Source organism: Columba livia, chromosome 1 (genome assembly GCF_036013475.1).
Source record: "Columba livia isolate bColLiv1 breed racing homer chromosome 1, bColLiv1.pat.W.v2, whole genome shotgun sequence".
Classification (NCBI taxonomy): Eukaryota; Metazoa; Chordata; class Aves; order Columbiformes; family Columbidae; genus Columba; species Columba livia.
This window is the reverse complement of record NC_088602.1, coordinates 72,053,336-72,071,308: the sequence shown is the minus strand read 5'-3', so window position 1 is coordinate 72,071,308 and position 17,973 is coordinate 72,053,336. Positions and strand designations below refer to the sequence as shown.

Sequence of the window (17,973 nt, the reverse complement as noted above, 5' to 3'; positions counted from 1 at the left end):
CTTTGATGACTGAAAGATGAAGAACATGGTTATTTTGATGGTATATTAAACAGTCAGGTCTACTGCAGAAGACCTTCACCACATGGTACATCAGAGGGAGAAGGGAACATCGAAAAAGGTACCTAAGGCAAAAGCCCAATCTTTATCCAAACTGACACATCTTCAGTGTGCATAAGCAGAAGACAGAACCTCACTTTTTAAGATTCAATACAAAATTATGGAAGGAAAAAGCATCAAGTAAAGCATTTATCAGTAATTAATGCTTCTCAAAGTTGGAAAAACTTGTCTCCTGTAGCTACATTCTACATTCAAAACACAAATTAACACAAATACCTCCTGGAACTCATTCTAAATAATCCATATTTACACTCATATCATGGCACAGATTCAACCACACATGTATCTGAATTAGTATCCTTTGTTATAATTAAAGCAGAGAGGTATTTGTATTTCTACACACTGCCAAAGGTAAACTTTGAAAACAAGAATATTAATCAAATTTCTGCATTACCTGCAACTATTTGAAGATCACCTTTGATCACTCCCAAAACTGGAAGGCAAAGAAACATTTTCCAAATGAAGCCAAACATACTTATTTGTGTCAAAAAAAGCCAATATGCAAGGAAGAAAAAGCAAATCCCTTTTAGAAGAGCTGTTGTCTTTAACGTATCCTTGAACCAACCAAGAGCATTGCCCTTCTTGAAAATGTCTTGACGTCACATGTAAATACCTTCAGAAAAAACATTCAGCAAAAAAAGTCAACCAAGACATCCTGGAAATGTTTTTTTTCTTTTCAAAGATGGTATTCCACTTCAGTGAAGAAACAAGCAAAGGTGATGGAAGTAAACTCCTTGGAGCTAGCAGATGGACTGAGACAATTTTTTAATTTTAATCTGGCCAGCTAAGCTCTTTACCAGAGCTTGTCATACCATTAACAGACAGTCCACACAAGGACAGCACCTTTCACATTTAATTAGCCACGGTTTTTCATTGGCCCTTCTATTTCTGCCCTTTTTGAAAATCATGCTGACCACAAAACATCAGAAGGAGCACACTAGTCTCAAGCAGAAGGTCTCAGTGTATTTTGTCTTCCGCTTGTATAAATCTATGTGTCTAAAAATGAACTGACTCCTGTAAATACCAATGCATACGTAGATAACACCAAAGCAATCCTTCTGTAGGATTGTTTCTTGTGGTGACAGAGCTAATACAGCCCTGCTGCCCGAGCCTGTGCTAACGCAGAAAATCTTGTGCTGTTACACCACCAGCCCTCGTGTCCCAAAAGGGGTGCTCCCCCAAAAGATAACGCCAGGGGCAAGTTGTGATTCTTTCATCTGACATGAGTGGTAGGAATAAATTAGTACAGATACCCAACAAGATGATGAGCTAAGAAGAACTGCAGAAAGGAAAGGGTGCAGAAAAGCAGCTCCTCTCCTGACCAGGGTCATCTCACTGTGGAAACGTGTCCGGGAGCAGCCCTGCAATGGCAGACTGTGCTCAGACCACCAGAAAAACTCCGTCAGGGCTGTCTCCTGGGTGTCATTAACTCAGGACTTGCTGCTTACTGCACTCAGATCAATCTGAGCAAACCGCTGCTTTGTCTGAAGGGACTGGTTTTGGTAGTGCTTTGCATAAATATTTCAAAGCTGGATTCCCAGATGACAGTCTGCAGAGCACTTACACAGAGCTCCTTAGTGATACAGTGTTGACTCCTCTCTTCCAGCCGCTCTGCTGAGCTCCAACAGTTCAGATAACACTGATAATTCCTGGGATTATAGACAGGCCATTGATAGGAATCAAGTAAAACCTCCTTTGTTTTTAGGCTCTGTCTTCTGACATCTAACGGATTTTAATTGATATTTTTCAAAACAACAACATATTTTCCCTTCCCCCAGAAAAAAAAACCTAGGAAATTACACTTGAAGTTAAGCTACTGAGCTGCTCTAACACCCCCAAACAATTTCCTTAGAACCAGACATTTTGAATCTATCAAACTGGCACAGTTCACCTGGGCTTGCTCTGCCAAGCTCACTACAATAGTGGCAGCAGCACCAAGTGCAGGACACCACACTGGAGCTGCAGACTGCACAGTCCTGATGACACGAGGCACAGGAACAACACCGCACTGGTGCCCATAAACTGTTCTGAAGTCCTGTTCAGCATCTCAAGGTAAACAGAGCAGCTTTTGAGGCTAGCTTGGGTACCATTATTTCAATCCTCAATTCAAGAACACAGAGTAGACTTTTTTTTTAATCTTTTTCAGAGACTGGGGCTTTCAATGTAATGAATGCTTTTGCTTGCATTTCCCTGCAAAAATACAACCGAATTGAGATTAGAAATACTATATGTGCTTATAAAGGCAAAGGCTAACTTACCTCAAGAATGCATGACAACTAATCCTTTTAGAGAAAATTATCAGAATACATGTGCTTCAGTAAGAGCACGAAACCAATTAAAAGTTTTCCTTGGGAGTATTCAGGTATACAGCATTGCTGTTTTTTTCATCAACAAAGTACTCAAAGGCACTCAGAATGTTAATAGTATAAAAACTACCTGCTTTATATCTCTTGTCAAAATTTGTTCTCTATGGTATGGCTATGTCAGCTGAAAATAATTTATAATAGCACAATCATCATTTCAAGGATCTTTAAATAAGCAAAGCAACTCTTGTAATAGACTTCCAAGATAACACTGGGAAGTTAACACCTGCCTTGATTTGACTAAAGCCTTTACAGTAATACCTTGCATCAGAAGATGCATAATTCTTCATTCCCAGCAGCCAAATTGTACCTGTTCAAAAGTATTCAGGAAAAGTATAAAAGTATATTATTGCTTGGGGAAAGAAGAGGAAGTATAATCCTGGTGACATAACATGCCAAGCTCACATGAGTACCTCCATAACTAAAAGACAATTTTCTGACATTTTGTATTTCTGAGAGCGACGGACATGTACTTTCATACAGCAGACGTGTTTAGCTGAATTATATTTCTCTACAAGGTAATGGTCACAAACTCTGCAAAGCACATGATATTCTTAATAATTTTTCAAATGCAATTTATTCAAAAAGCTAAATCCACTCATTTGTAAATAACTGATGCAAAACAAAGGTATACCTTAATGAAAATGTCTCTAATGAAGAGCCATATGATGGCAGACACTCCCTATCTCCAAACTCACACAGCTTAATACCAAGATTATAGATTGCCTCCGACAACTGGACTAGAACTGACTTCATGGCATCTGATAGGATTCACTAAGAAAATTCCCATCAGTTTAGCTGAGAAAATTAGATGAAAATTTTTCACTTTCTGTGCTTGCTCTTGCCAAGCATTTCACCATCACCACTTTTTGCTTGTGTTCCTGGAGAGTTCTCTGGCAAACGCTCTCCCAAAAATAATCAAACTGTGAAGCTCTTTAGCCTTCCAGCTGAGCAATTTGAGCCCACCACAGCCCATTGTACTGCCACCTCTTCTATCCTGTAGTACTGTGAAGTATTTGGAGAGGAAAAATCATGTGGTGAGGCCAACAAAATTAATCTAACACTTCATTACCTACTCTGTCTGTGTAATGTAAACATATTCTCAGCCTTCCTCCTTTTCTGAACTGTTGATAACTATTTCTTACCTTGCCCATCAGTCAAAGATGATCCCAGTGCCTGTGCTTAATCTCTGAACAGTGTTTTCAAACTCAATTTGGTTGGACAGAATTATTGTTGTTACTCTCGGTTTTATTCAACCATTAATGGAAACATTTTCAATCCTGAGACCTTTAAAGTCTCCTTCTACAATTCCTGCTTTTTCATCTATAAACTCCAGTCTTTTTTGGGGGAGGTTGCCAGCAGCACTATTCTGCCTCCCTGTCATAACTAAGATAAAAAACTTGGCTGTGGCTTTTAAGTCTTTATTATTTTATAAGGTATAATGAATACTGAGTGTACTGAGTACTGCAAGCTCATTTCAGGGTCAAATCCTAAGAGGCAAGTCCCAGAAAGATGGACCCTAGTGAATCCATGCCTGCAGTTTGAGCAGGAAAACACAGCAGTCCACAGATCCCTTTGAAAAAAAGCACACTTACAGTTTCTTGATTCACTTCTCCAGTTCTTGATGAAAACTAGGGGGTTTTCATATTTTTCCCTGGAAGATTTACTTCCTCAAGTTACTTCTTTCCCACCTTGTTTCTTGTGTCATGCTTGCCAACTGATCTCCACGACTCAGGCTTCTTCAGGGAAGCCAGTTTATAATCCCACACCGCCAGAATTCAGCAGTTTCTTTTAAAGAATTGATAGCTGCATTTAACACTTCGAGTACAATTCATTGCCTTGAAGCCAAAATTACAGTAAAGAGCCTTCCAAAGGTTGGTTTGCTATGAAGTATCACATCGCTCCACCATCTCAGTTAAACAGGGATTAACACAGGAAATGGAGATGCAGGAGATATGCAGAGAAGTCCCGAGTCAGTCTGGTGTCTTATATATGTTAAAACTTATGTCTGGGGAGAATTCTAGCAACTAAAAAAGAACCACAGAAGTACCTAGTTTTTCCACAGATACTTCCTAGCATTCACCACATACCTGTTGAATGCAAGTGGCTGGAATGGGGTGGAGTTCACAGAATCACAGAATGTTAGGGATTGGAAGGGACCTCAAAAGATCATCTAGTCCAACCCCCCTGCCAGAGCAGGAACACCTAGATGAGGTTACACAGGAAGGTGTCCAGGCGGGTCTTGAATGCCTCCAGAGTAGGAGGCTCCACAACCTCCCTGGGCAGCCTGTTCCAGTGCTCTGGCACTCTCACCCTCACTGAGAAGCTTCTTCTCAAATTTAAGTGGAACCTTTTGTGTTCCAGTTTGTACCCATTACCCCTTGTCCTATCATTGGTTGTCACCGAGTTGCAGCAGGTGGACCCCAGCATTTCCCAGGCTTGTCATTCAGGCTGCCAAGACTGTGAGCCTAACTACAGAAAACAACTGTAAGGCTCTTGAGTCGAAAAGCAGCTCTGCCTGCCACAGGAAACTGCGAACTAGCTGCATGCCTTCACAAGGACTGGAAAACAACTCATCACTTTGGTACAAATTTGGGATAAGGACACATACTGTGTATATACCTTAACAATAGTAAAGTGGCCTATCTTACGCTTAGCTCACTAGCTATTTGTGGCAGCTGGGAAAAAGAATGGCAACAATCACGTTCAGCAACTTCTGGAGATAATTTTAATATCAAATGTATTGGCATTCTCATACCACATACCTAACAAATTTACAAAGGCAATCCTTTAATGTTATAAAACCAATTTAGAAAAGTTTATACATGACTTTTGCTTTTAAATATCTATAAACCAGTCACTAGAAAATAACAAATTACTTTATGATAAAAACTAACTTAACCATAAGAAAAAGACCAAATTATTGTTCTTAAGGGAACACCAAAAATATTAATCAATGAAAAAGGTGCAGAGAAAGGGCACACATTCCTGCATTTTATCTTTCATCTGTTTTACAAGAAATATACAGATTATGCCTGTAAGTAATGTTGATGTTGTGATTTAGATGATGAAAGCCTCAAAACCTCTGGCATGAGGGGGCAGGTGTTGGTGGGAGGGTAGTGACAAACTACAGAATTAATGTAGCAACAAAGACAAAAAACACACAATGATTGCACTAGGCTGCTCACAGCTATACAGAAGGTAACTGCTCTCAGAAAGTTATTTTGGTTTAAAATCGCCTCTCTTCTCCAGATAGAATGCTTCCTGGTTTGAGAAACAATGGTGAGGGTTTTTTGGATGACTGCACAGAACCTGATGAAATAACTGTATTTTCCAAATGCTAGGTTTCAGACTTGTCTTGAAGGAAGGGGCTCTGAGAATTCTGCAGTGCCAGAAAAATGTTCAAATCTTTGGGCTGCCCTCAATTTTTATTTTAACCCTCTAGCCTAATTCCAGCTTTAAGAGCTCTGGTTTTGTAGATGCATTTATGACGCAGGTGATTTTTGTGGTTATCTGACACACAGTCCTTCTGAAGGGTGTGATGACACTTGTTTACTTACAGCAGGGAACAGGAGAAAGCATCCTCTTTAAAACAGTCACCTCCTACTGTGCAGTAACTACAGAAAACAGTGCATACATGTCAAAACATTATTAAAGTTTTATGTGATCACTGAGAAAAAACTACATAAATACATATTACGGCAACAATAAACTTGTGCTAGTTTATCAAATCAAGTGCGAGTTCAAACGCTCAAATAATCAGGCGTCTTTACTGAATTCTCCTGAGCAATGTAAATTACATATCTTAAATACATATTATATATAACTTGACAACCCTTTTGAATGAAAATGGCCTTATTTTTCAGTAAAACACCTCAAACTTTTGAGGTTGTTAAGCAACAACCTGCTTGCCTTTCTGATGCAGGTGATGCCGTGAGATTTACAGGAATAATTCCTCAAAATAAGGTGAATAGGATTAAAAATCTAATACCTACATATATTACATTGGTATGTACTCCGAAAGTAAGATTTCTTCTAAATTCTAGTAAGGAAAGAAAAAAACAAAAAACACACCACATAAAAATACTTGAAAAAAAATCCACTCTTGACTTTAAAACATTTCAGTGGTCACTCTCAAGCAAATGTCTTCCAGTCATGGAAGTAAATTTTTATGATGAAAAAATCTAGTGAGGAGAAAACAAAACAAAAACATCCTCAATCTCAGTAACCTCAAATCTTGGCAGAGTTTTCTGACACATGCAGACTACTTCTATGTATAATCAGAAACAAAACAAAAAATACATCTCTAACAAGAGTCAATCTTATATTCTTAAATTAAAACAACAGAATGGTTTTGGTTGGAAGGAACCTTAAAGATCATCTAGTTCCAACCTCCCTGTCTTGGGCAGACACACCTTCCACTAGACTAGGGTGCTCAAACCCCCATCCAGCTTGGCCTTGAATACACAGTATTCATTCTACTCACATAAGCTGCTAAATCAAAAGAGGCACAGCATAGGGTCAAAATCCTGTCTTCAGGCCTGACTCCTACATGATAATCCATGTACATATAGGATTGTAAAGAACATGGTCCAGAAGATTAAAATATTTTTACATCCTTGTGGCACATAGTGTACACAGCTTTCATATGCCAAGTAAAGAATTCATTAGCAGTCCATATGTATTAGCTTTAACTTACCTATTTACACTTTTATTTACAACCTTCTCCTTTCTGCACCACAACTGCATTCTACGACCGCACAATCCAAATGAAAAAAATTCTTTAAATAAATAGAATCATAGAATCATTTCAGTTGGAAGAGACCCTCAGGATCATGGAGTCCAACCATAACCTAACCTAACTCTAGCACTGAACTATGTCTGTAAGAATCTCATCTGAACTCCTTTTAAACACCTCCAGAGATGGTGACTCCACCACTTCCCTGGGCAGCCTGTTCCAGTGCCTGACAACCCTTTCCGTGAAGAATTTTTTCCTAATATCCAACCCGAACCTTCCCTGTTGCAACTTGAGGCCATTTCCTCTTGTTCAACCACTTGCTACTTGGGAGAATATATTAACAGTCTCCATGCTACAATCTCCTGTCAGGTAGTTGTAGACAGCGATAAGGTCTCCCCCTCAGGCTCCTTTTCTCCAGGCTAAACACAATGAACAAACAAAATACTTCTTGTGGTGCTATGCAGAGTTCCAGTTACTTTATATGGTAATGTTCTTTGCCAGGTCAGTTTATTAGATTAGCTGCTGCTGCCGCTATGCTGTTGAAAGTGTAGTTGCAAGATGAGGTCTCGAATTTCTTCTCTTTTGCTTCTGATCAGCTGACGAGGGAACCAGTCCTCCAGATGCAGTGGCTGTTCAAAGTTAACTATAGGATTCTGGTAACAGAAAAAGGAATTACAGCATAAATTTCCTAAAGCAACCTTTGAAAATAATTTCAAACCCCACCATTGCTGCTGAGACCAAGGAGGCACAAACAAGTCTCCATGAGACAGTAACAGGCCTCAAAGTCAAATTTCAGCTCCTCCATAGTAATCCCATTTATACATACCCTCACCACAAGATACTCATGGTAAACAGCAAACAGGTTATCACCACTTCTCTTTAAGATACATCAGTATGAGCACATATTCAAGGCAGAGTCGATGTATTCAACACAACTGGACATACTCTTAATATCTTACAAGGGACAGATGCACTTTGGTCACAAAACACCCATGTAGAATCACACTCTAGGAAAGGATCAAGCATGCAGCAGTTAAGCGTGCTGAGGTTTTGGTGCCTCCGGCATGTGTTTTTCTGTCATGAGCTGGTCTGTCTGATAGAAGACAACAAAGCAGCAAGAACACTGCTGGCAGTCTGAGCAGGACATGAGAAGGGGAGAACTCGGAAAGAAGAGGACAGCAAATGGAAATGTCTGAGAGATGCTGGCAGCTTTGGCAGTAAGACCACAACACCACATCTGATTTGCCAAATTTTCTTCCTCTTCCCCTCTTCGTTCTTTTGTCATGCATGCATTCCACTTCTCCTTCCTTTTAATAAAGTAATATATGATAAATTGAAAAAGTGAAGTGAAAAACACATCCTCATTTGCAGTGGTACGTTTAGGACAAATTACAGTGACTTTGTCCTGGCCTTGCTTCTGCAAGCAGAACATGACCCCACTGTTAGAGAATGGGCAGTTCAAAAGCACTGGGAAAGAATTTCATTTTCCACCTACACAAAAGCTCAACCCATCTATCGCGGAATCACAGAACAGTTGAGGGTTGAAGGAACTTCAGGAGGTCACCTGGTCCAAGTGCCCTGCTCAAGCAGGGCCACCTAGACCTGGTTGCCAGATCCATGTCCAGACAGCTTTTGAATATCTCCAAGGAGCGACACCCCACATCTCTGGGCAAACTGCACCAATACTTGGTCACTCTCACAGCAAAAAAACCCAACAACAACAAAAAAAACAACAACAAAAACAAACAAACAAAATTCCTGATGTTCAGAGGGAACCTCCTGTGTTTCAGTTTGCATCAACTGACTCTTGTCCTATTGCCGGGCACTGAAAAGAGCACTCTGGGCACTCTGTCCATTTTGCACCCTCCCTTCAGCTATTTGTACACATCGGTAGGATGCCCCTGAGCCTTCTCTCAGAGTCCCAGCTCTCTCAACCTTTCCTCATAGGAGAGATGCTCCAGTACCTTAATCATCTTTGTGACCCTTTGCTGGACTTGCTCCAATAGCACCACCTCTTGTACTGGGGAGACCAGAACTGGACACAGCGCTAAGAGGGGAAGAATCACCTCCCTCAAACTGCTGGCAACAGTTGTCCTAACACATGTAAGCACCAAGCAAGCAGAGCCATTCAAGGACCAGAGCAAGATGGCAGTGCACTGATCAGGGGAAGGGAGAGCTGAGGACACCCTAAAAGACAGCCCCCGAAGCTCAGCAACTGCAGATGTTTAAAGGCATGTGCTGAAGAGGAAAGAGAGGCTCCCTTAGCTCAGTAAATTCCCTTCTAAGGATTCCCACCTCCCTCTCTCTGCAGAAGCTGCTGCCAGCAGAGTCAGTCAAAGGTCAATGCACAAGTTGACCCAAGTTTTAAAGGCTACAAGAAGAGAGGCACAGAATAGATGCCTTTGTAACATCTACAGGTCAGAAACATGTAAACTAGACTCCCAATACACCCAAATAGTTAGTGATATTGCATGTGCCCACATAAAAGCAACATTAAGCTACAAGGTCTGAAATGTTTGCCAACAAACAAATGAGAAACTGTCTGTGCTCCAGATACAAAGACCCCTGCCACTACTTGAAGAATAGGGTTTATCTCCTCTTCCCCAAGTTGCTTTGACACTTTTGAGGCTGAGTGTCACAGGTTTTTTTGTCTGGTTATTTCCATCAGAAATAGTTTTCTTGGATTTAACATCATTTTGCGAAAGGGGAAGGTTTCAGTTTGTACCTGCAAGAAACTTTCCACATATTGCAGCAAATAGACCCCGCAATCACTGCTGTTATTTTGTTTAGGCACTCTGGGATACAGGTCAATCATTGTTGATTTATTGAATTCTCGATGCGTTTTTCGTTTAGCTTCCCATTCTACTTCAAGGTACCTACAAAAGAAAGCAAACAGATTAAATACTTGAGACATAACTTCCGAGTGCAATGCTTTTTGTCATACTACTCAATATTGCTCTGAAGCTGACCAAAAAGCTAAAATATCTTCTACCATTTTTTTTCCCAGAATCTGTCAAAGAAATTAATACAAGGAACAACACAATGTCCACTATCCAATATTCTGTTGCATCCCTACCGCATAATATGCAACATACAAACCAGGAAGATCCATGACAGTATTTAAAAACAGTTATTTGTGCTGAGTTTCTTCAAGCTATTAGGATACCAGGACATTTTAAAATCTTAACTACAAGCCTGCAAACAAAAACAGGTTTTTCCCACAAGCCTCTGTATTGCCATTACAATTTTCATTGTTGTGGCTCCTAATGGATTTTCGTTTAGCATTAGAAATGTGTATCATTCTAGATAGAACTATTTTGAACATAGAAATACGACCAGCAGCATCTCTTTGTAATAAATAGAAACTGTAGCTACTTACTCTCTCAAAACCTGAACTGTTTTCTGCACAGAACCAGCTTTCAAAGAATCTAAGATGAGTATACAAGGCCTGTACACAACAAAAGCAAACAAAACAAATCATTGTAGTCTTTCATCACCAACATTATTCAAGCAAATATTTTGTTTGAATATAGCTTAACAAGAGCATCAATATCTGAACAAACATGGAAAAAATGGACAAGTTTCTACAGCTGTGGCTTTACAACAAATAACTGAATCACTGCAGAATTTCTTAATATAATTTAATGATACAATATTAGTAGGAAAACAGAAACGTACCTTTTGCAAATCTGCCTTTTGGAATTACTTAGGGAGATCTAGGAGAGGAGAAGATAAAAATAATGTTGAAAAACCTATAATTATAAACTCAAATGTCTTCATAGATTCAAAGGTAAAGCCAGAGAGAGTCCCACTTCAGAAATGAAGAAACTAATCATTTTTTAAAACACATGAAAGCACAGCAAAGTCAACATAGGCAAACAAAGGAGAACTTTAGGCTAATTCAAAGTGCCTTGCACATGCTGCAGGTCAGAAACATTTGACAGCTGCTGCAAAAAGAAGATGATACAAAATCATGGTCATGTCTCAAGAGCCTTCAGAAATAGAGTAATACTTGTTTCCTCTGTCAGTATGAAGAGGCACTTACTTTAGAAATACCTGAATCCAGGTCTGAAGCAGAAGCAGCACCTTCATTGCCACCTAGTAGAAAATAAATTAAAAAGTCTTAAAATATATTTTCTAACTGAAATATTTTAATTTTCAAATTCATTATTATTAGTATTCAAAATACAACAGTGAAGTCTAAACTAATTTTGTTTCCATTCTAATCATTCATGAGGGCCTTCCCTTGTGGTAAAATTCTTACTGAAATCCAAGAACTTTCCATTCATTACGGGATTTGAGCCACTGATTTTGTATGTCCCTTCCAGTATTTGAGAGCTGTGGACAAGAAGAATGCAGTGCAGTTCTTGTTATGCATGGTAATACAAAAACATATTACATCAGTCATGATGAGAAAGATACTTTGTAAGACATCATATCTCTCTTTCAAGGATTAAGACGCTACTAGAACTGTAAATGACTTGACACAATTTTCTTGTAGATTACCCACCTTTTGAGAATAAACTTCTGTTAGCATCCATTATTTCTTCATCCTTGCGGTTACCAGGAAAGGCCAACACTGAACCAGTTCTAGTCATCTCACACTCTGACTGAAGTGGAGACTGTTGAGGCTGGTGATATAATGAATTCTGATGAGGACACTCCTCATACACAGGTTCTTCTAACCAAGGAAAACAGATAACTGCAACGTACCAATGAGACCTGCCCAGCAGTGGGGAGAGGAGGGGGAAAAAGTCAAAACTGTGCAACATTTGGTTAGGAAAAGGATATGAAAAGTTTATATAACATTGAGAGTTCATGGACATCTGTTTTGTGACACATAACCATCATTGCCATGTTCCCTCCTGGCATCTCATACTAATACTCTCACTCATTTTTTTACTTTGCGTTGTGGCATAACATCAAAAGTATCAATTCCTTTAAAAACAACAACAACGAACCCACCACATCAACTGATCAGTGACCACCCATCCCACACTGTTAAAAAAAGACAAAGTAATAAAATAATCTGTGATGGCAATCCCAGTTTTGGATATAGCTGAGGGTATAAGCATGTGTCTAGCCTTATCGCTTTCTGTAGCTGTTTTGCATATGTAACTCTCAATGACTATTCAGTTTTACTGGAGTTTCCATGTGCAGGTCAGTTATTCAACTAGGCCAAGGCAGAGACCACGGAAGTATTACACTACTCCTGATCCATTAACACTATGAGTTGCTGTTATTTCTTTACAGAAATACTACGTAAGTGCACAGGAATCATCATAATGACATACAAAATATTTCGAAAAATACATAAAAGCCATTTTCAATAAAACAAAAACTAAAGTTTATTGAAGACAGCTAAATAAGAGGTTTCATTTTTTAAGACTCAAAATCACTCATTCCACATCTGTTACTTCTTCCACATCTAACATGTTCATTTCCAATAATCCAAGTTTACAGCCATATATCTTTTTAGCACCACAACATTAATTTAAATCTTTAAATATCTGAAAAGGTGTCGAAAATACATAGACTTACTCCTCGTTCACAGGCACAAAGATGTAGTCTTTACTGAAGATGTTTATACGACGAGTCCACGTTTTTACTCTCCTGTGTCTTTTCTGTGCTTGTCTGCAGGAACCAAATGACAGATGTTTGGATTTGTTCTTTTTAGTTAGAGCAAGGTACAGGGATTAGCACTCCTACATCTTCCCAATCCCTCAATGGGTTTTCATTTGCTCTTGAAATTTCCCCAACAGAGAGAAGAATAAATGAGCACACCATTAAATTCAAGTGACTCCAAACCATCTTAAACTTTTCTGGAAAAAGTCATCCACCGATTTGAAAGGATTTCTTACAGTTATTTATCCAGTAATCATTATTTACTGCACTAAATGCAAAAATCTCATCTGAACACCAGCCAATGTGAAAACAGATCTATAGCAATTGACAAACATCCATGAATTAAACCACTTCTGAAGGCCTGTCTAAACAACCTTATTTCTTGAAGGAAAAAGCTAAATGCCTTGCACAGGGTCATGTAACACATCTGTAGCAAAGCTAAAATTGACACAAGTTCCCTCTAGCCCTAAGCTTTAAATGCTAGAACACATTTAATTTCCAGACTTGCAGACATAAAACATGAAGACAGGGTACTGGGAGAGTAACAAGAATTTGACAAGAAACCTACATTTAGGTTTTCAACTTTCTTAGCTTGCACAAGTTGAAATACAAACCAACAGTTCAGATGATCTGAAAGCAAAATCCACTCTACTCAGAAGACATCCCTATGACCCTTCTGATTCCATCCTCATCTGTGACCAAGAAACATAACTTCGGTGTAGGAGGAATGGGGAAAAGGAGCGCGGAATGATATAACAAGCTGCTCTGGGAGTCTGCATGGGCCAGCATTAAATGAAGGCTTGCTACAAACTTCCTCTGCTACATGACTCCAGAAGCATCGGGAACTTAAAGGGAAAGGCATGTTAGCAGCCTGGGATCTTTCGAGGTCCCTTTCAATCCCTAACATTCTGTGATTCTGTGCAAAAGCACCTACAGAAGAGCCTTTCTCAACCTGCTGCCCAAGCAGTGTGAAGAAAGAGAAGCAAAGGGCTTTTAAATTAAGTAGCTACATCAGCTGAGATTAATTTAATTTACAACAGCACAGAGCCCAATATTCTACTATCAATTTATCCAAGAAAAACCTCAGAAACAAAACCCAGGGTTTCTTGAGCTCTTACTGATACCATTTCATGAAAAACTCTCCAATTCCAGTGTGCTTAAGTGTTAAAAAACAAAGGTGTAAGCTTGGTGCGTAAGAAAAATTTTCTTCCTAAAAAATTTGGATAACTTTTTACCAATATGTAAAATGAAATACATAGTAAATCTAAAAATGTTTTTAGAAGTGCAATTTCTTAAAATGATGCATACCTTGCAAAACTCTGAGTTTATAATAAAAACATCAAAATACAAAAATAATTGTCTGAAGTAAAGATTCAGATAAAGTTGGAGAACAGTAATAACATTTTAATTCATATTCAGTATGAATCACATGTAGTTTTTAATGAAAACCACCAGTATGCTTAAATTGTGAGTTACAACATTTAACCCCTAAGCCTTTGGAGAACACTATTTTACGGGCTAATCAGGAGATGATCTGTAGAACTTCCAAGTGGCATCAATAGATCACTTATTTCTAGTCATAACGGTGTCTTAAATGAACTTACGAAACTTTGAGATCCCCCTCAGAGTTTTTTTCTGTCCTGGTCAGGCACTTATAGAAGAAACTACTAAAAATGTGGGTACGATCAGCAAGATGTTTTGGCACCTTCTCCAGCAACAGGTACCTACCAAAGAAGAAAGAAGGAAATTGTTAAACTTCTCTTCTAGAAAGTACCATCACTGATAAAAAAGAAGAACAAATATTTTAATGATTTATCATACTCAGGTTATGTTTACTGTCTGTTGTCTTTGCAGCCACCAACTATGCCAAACTTTTCTCTCTACTTTATTTTCAATACACATATGGCTGGACATGAAAGATTGTAGCAGCCAAGCAGCTACTAAGAATGCAGTTATTTATTATCTTAGATTTATGCTCAATATTAGTGCTTCTGAATTTATTTTTAGAGCAGTTTTCTAGCCCTTGCAATTAAGACAGGCTTGAAAACCTAACCAAGTATAAGCCTACGGAGCATTATGCTCCTGCGTATACTAAAAGCACAGAACAGATCAGTACGATAAATTCTCCATTTTACTTCTATAGGTTATGCATATGAAAGTTGAGACAAATATTCTACAGGTACTCATTCTGTATGATTTTACTGTTGATCATTTTACTACAACCATCAGCTTCAGTGTTTATTCTGTCATCCTAGAAGGCCAAAGCTCTCAAAACTGCAGTCATCGTACACAAGGTGCCTCCAGCTTCACCTGATGACTTAGGCAACACAGTCATACATGACACAGCTTGCAACAGAATGAAAACTGAGAATGTGGGAAGTCTAGCAAATTTGAACAGCAGAGGGCTGCAATAATTGAATTACATCCCTTTATTCAGATCTTCTGTTTCTGGTGAGATGAAGCTACAGCTATTCAGAGGACTACAATGCATGATTTATTTCTAGTTCAGAGCAAATTACGAGTGGCTTTGCTGTAAAACCACACTGAAACACTCTGGTACACGTTTCCCTTTCCCACCCCTCTAAACAAGAAGTTTTAACTGGCTTCCTATTGCTTACAGTTACCGCAGCCACACTGGATGCCAAGCAAAACAGAAGTCTTGCACCCTTCAAAAGAGCCAGAATTCTGCTTAGGTTTCAGTCAGCACAGGGAAAATAAACATCAGCTTTAGGGAATGGTGGCCACAATGCTAGTTCTGGAAAACTTGCTTTCACAAGCAACTTTAGCAGGATGGCATGAAGCAGGTAAGCCAAGCACAACTTCCTCAAGAAGTATTAGCTGTGTTCTTTTTTGCAGGAGCTGTGGCTCATTATTCCTAACTCTTACACAGAATAGCAGAGGATGCCCTACTTCATGCAAACTTAGTAAATCAACTACTTAGTACAGACCCTCTTCAACTGCCTGCTTAAAACTGCCCAGCACTTTCTATTCTGTGAGGTCACCAAGAGGCTTTTTTTCCCCCCCAGCTATTCTGTCTGGATTATATCACAGCCCTTTAGAGGGACGAGAAGAATGAAACTGAAACAAATGAAACTGCTGAGAATACACAAAAGCTTTAGGAAAAAAAAAAAAAAAAAAACCACTTTACAAACTCATCACCCTCTTATTTCTGAAGTTGTTATATCACATTTGGTGACCAGACCAGGTCCCTAAAAGAAGAGTAAGCACAATTAAGGCTGTGATTACTTACTTAAGATAGAAATCAATGATGACATCATTGAGAAACTCTCCATATTCTAAGCACTCTAGGTCTTCTCTTGTGACTCCCAGTCCTCCTTTTGCAGGTGGGGCTGGATAAACAATTAAACTAGAAAACACATATCACATTATAACAGTGACAAACTGTGGTTTACATGTCCTTCTTCTTCACATGGCTGTTCCACATGTAGGTGGTTTTCTAGAAAACCCATTAAAAATGGTAGTTCTTCAAACTGTTGAGTAATTCAGAAGTCCCTTACCAATTCTTACTCCAATACTCAAGGGTTACAGAAGAAGTATGCACCCCACTGAACACTGAAATTTTGTGAAAACTTTTGAAAAGTAGATTATTTTTTACTTTCACCTTGTTTTCTTAATAAAAGTAATTGGAAAATGGCTACATAAAATAGGAAGAAATACTAGGGGACATATTCTCAAACAGTACGAATGAACAGTGATTTTCTGTTCATTAAGACTCCACTAAGGACTCCCACATTTCCACTCAGAAAACTTGGCTTTACAGACCACGCAACATATGTACTGTAAGCAGTTTGAAACTGCCCAAGTTACCTCTAATGCTAATATTTAAAATGTATTTTAAAAGGTCTAGATTAACAACCATATCATTTAACCGGAACCATGAACTGAGCATTTTTGCTTTCGCAGAAAATCTCTTAAACAGAAACAAAACTAACTGCCATACTGCCAGTAAAAATAGTGATGGTAAAAGGCAAGAGTTCTTAAAGGCAATCTGCTTCACTAATATTTCCTGTATTAGAAGTACAAGGGTAGTGCAGACAAAACTGAGGCATGTCAGCGCTTTCCTAGTATCTTGCTGCATTACACATTTGTGTGTTCTCACTTTCTAATGTCTTTTGGTAACCAAGCTCCTGTACTAACTATTAAATTGTATGACAACCTAGTTATAGAGAGATGGAGAGTGACATAGCAGTGAAAGAAAACATGGTTTAGATTTTAAAAAGTCTTGGCTTAAGTTAGCAATAATTTTGCTGTGATACGGACTTAGATGGACACTCGCAGAGGCCATGAGATCCCCACCCTCCCACTGATGCATCCATGATATGCGCTTGTATTCACAGTTCAGGTATTCTCTAATTTCTGTGAGATTTTCTGTCCTCCTGTAATACATCCATTTTGGCTGTTAACTATTAAGACAGAAACAGGAATAACTACATTCATATCTGGTGATATTTTAGATTTCTAGAGCACCCTTCACACAACACTTTCAAATCAACTAGAGAATGGCAGCCAAGACAGGGCTTTTATTTCAGCAATTTGTTTATATTATTTGTTTTGTTTTCACCTTCTCATTATTATGAAATGTACTTACTTCTTAACTGCTCCGGTTTCTCTTACTTCTTTCCATTCTTCATTCAGTGCAGAAGACAGAGAGATACAATAGCAACCACTGTTCTGCTTATTTGCAAGGGCATAACTGGGCCTTGCCACTTTTGGTTTTGATTCCTACCAGAGAAAAACCAAACAATAGTAAAAATCATTACACAGCTTGACACATAAAACAGCACACACAAAAGCCAAGCCTGAAGCTCACAGGAGTGCCCTGCATCACTAAACAAGAATCTTCCTGGAGAGCAGAAGTGTAAATGTCAGTATTTAAGCAAATGTGCCACAATAAAAATGTTATGTCCCTTTTAAAATTAGGACAGGTCTTCATCTGTTCATAACCTCTCTCTAAAACTGTTGAAGCCTTATTCAGCCATCTGACAAACAATTGGTTTCGAGAAGAAACAGTATCTGAAAGGATGGAGGCAAGCACTGGATTGTCTTACTAGGAGCTGTGTATGCTTGGAAACTCTGAAAATCTAGCTCTTAACCATTTGTCTAAAAATG

At 38.8% G+C, this 17,973-nt stretch overlaps 2 protein-coding genes across 16 annotated transcripts in view; both read right to left on the bottom strand.

The window, feature by feature from the left end:
• The window catches only part of IMPG2 (interphotoreceptor matrix proteoglycan 2), a 63,600-nt gene extending 58,601 nt beyond the window's left edge, over nucleotides 1-4,999 (bottom strand). For all 4 annotated transcript variants that reach the window (XR_010472302.1, XM_021293248.2, XM_021293252.2 and 1 more), the window contains exon 1: nucleotides 512-4,999. Coding sequence is in view for 3 of the 4 variants with exons in the window: in XM_021293248.2 (XP_021148923.2) it covers nucleotides 512-590 (79 nt within the window). In the remaining variant the exon portion in view is untranslated. The remainder of the gene's footprint in view (nucleotides 1-511) is intronic.
• Nucleotides 5,000-5,185: 186 nt separating this feature from the next.
• SENP7 (SUMO specific peptidase 7) overlaps nucleotides 5,186-17,973 on the bottom strand; it is a 42,515-nt gene continuing 29,727 nt past the window's right edge. For 11 of the 12 annotated variants that reach the window (XM_021293237.2, XM_013368390.3, XM_021293243.2 and 8 more), the window contains 10 exons: nucleotides 17,453-17,586; nucleotides 16,094-16,210; nucleotides 14,448-14,567; nucleotides 12,760-12,852; nucleotides 11,729-11,940; nucleotides 11,264-11,316; nucleotides 10,897-10,934; nucleotides 10,598-10,666; nucleotides 9,944-10,094; nucleotides 5,186-7,871 (listed from right to left, as the gene is read on the bottom strand). In XM_021293237.2, coding sequence (XP_021148912.2) covers nucleotides 7,734-7,871; nucleotides 9,944-10,094; nucleotides 10,598-10,666; nucleotides 10,897-10,934; nucleotides 11,264-11,316; nucleotides 11,729-11,940; nucleotides 12,760-12,852; nucleotides 14,448-14,567; nucleotides 16,094-16,210; nucleotides 17,453-17,586 — 1,125 coding nt within the window. In that variant the 3' untranslated portion in view covers nucleotides 5,186-7,733. Of the gene's footprint in view, nucleotides 7,872-9,943; nucleotides 10,095-10,597; nucleotides 10,667-10,896; nucleotides 10,935-11,263; nucleotides 11,557-11,728; nucleotides 11,941-12,759; nucleotides 12,853-14,447; nucleotides 14,568-16,093; nucleotides 16,211-17,452; nucleotides 17,587-17,973 lie in introns of all 12 variants that reach the window. The other variant, XR_002418699.2, reaches the window with a different exon arrangement.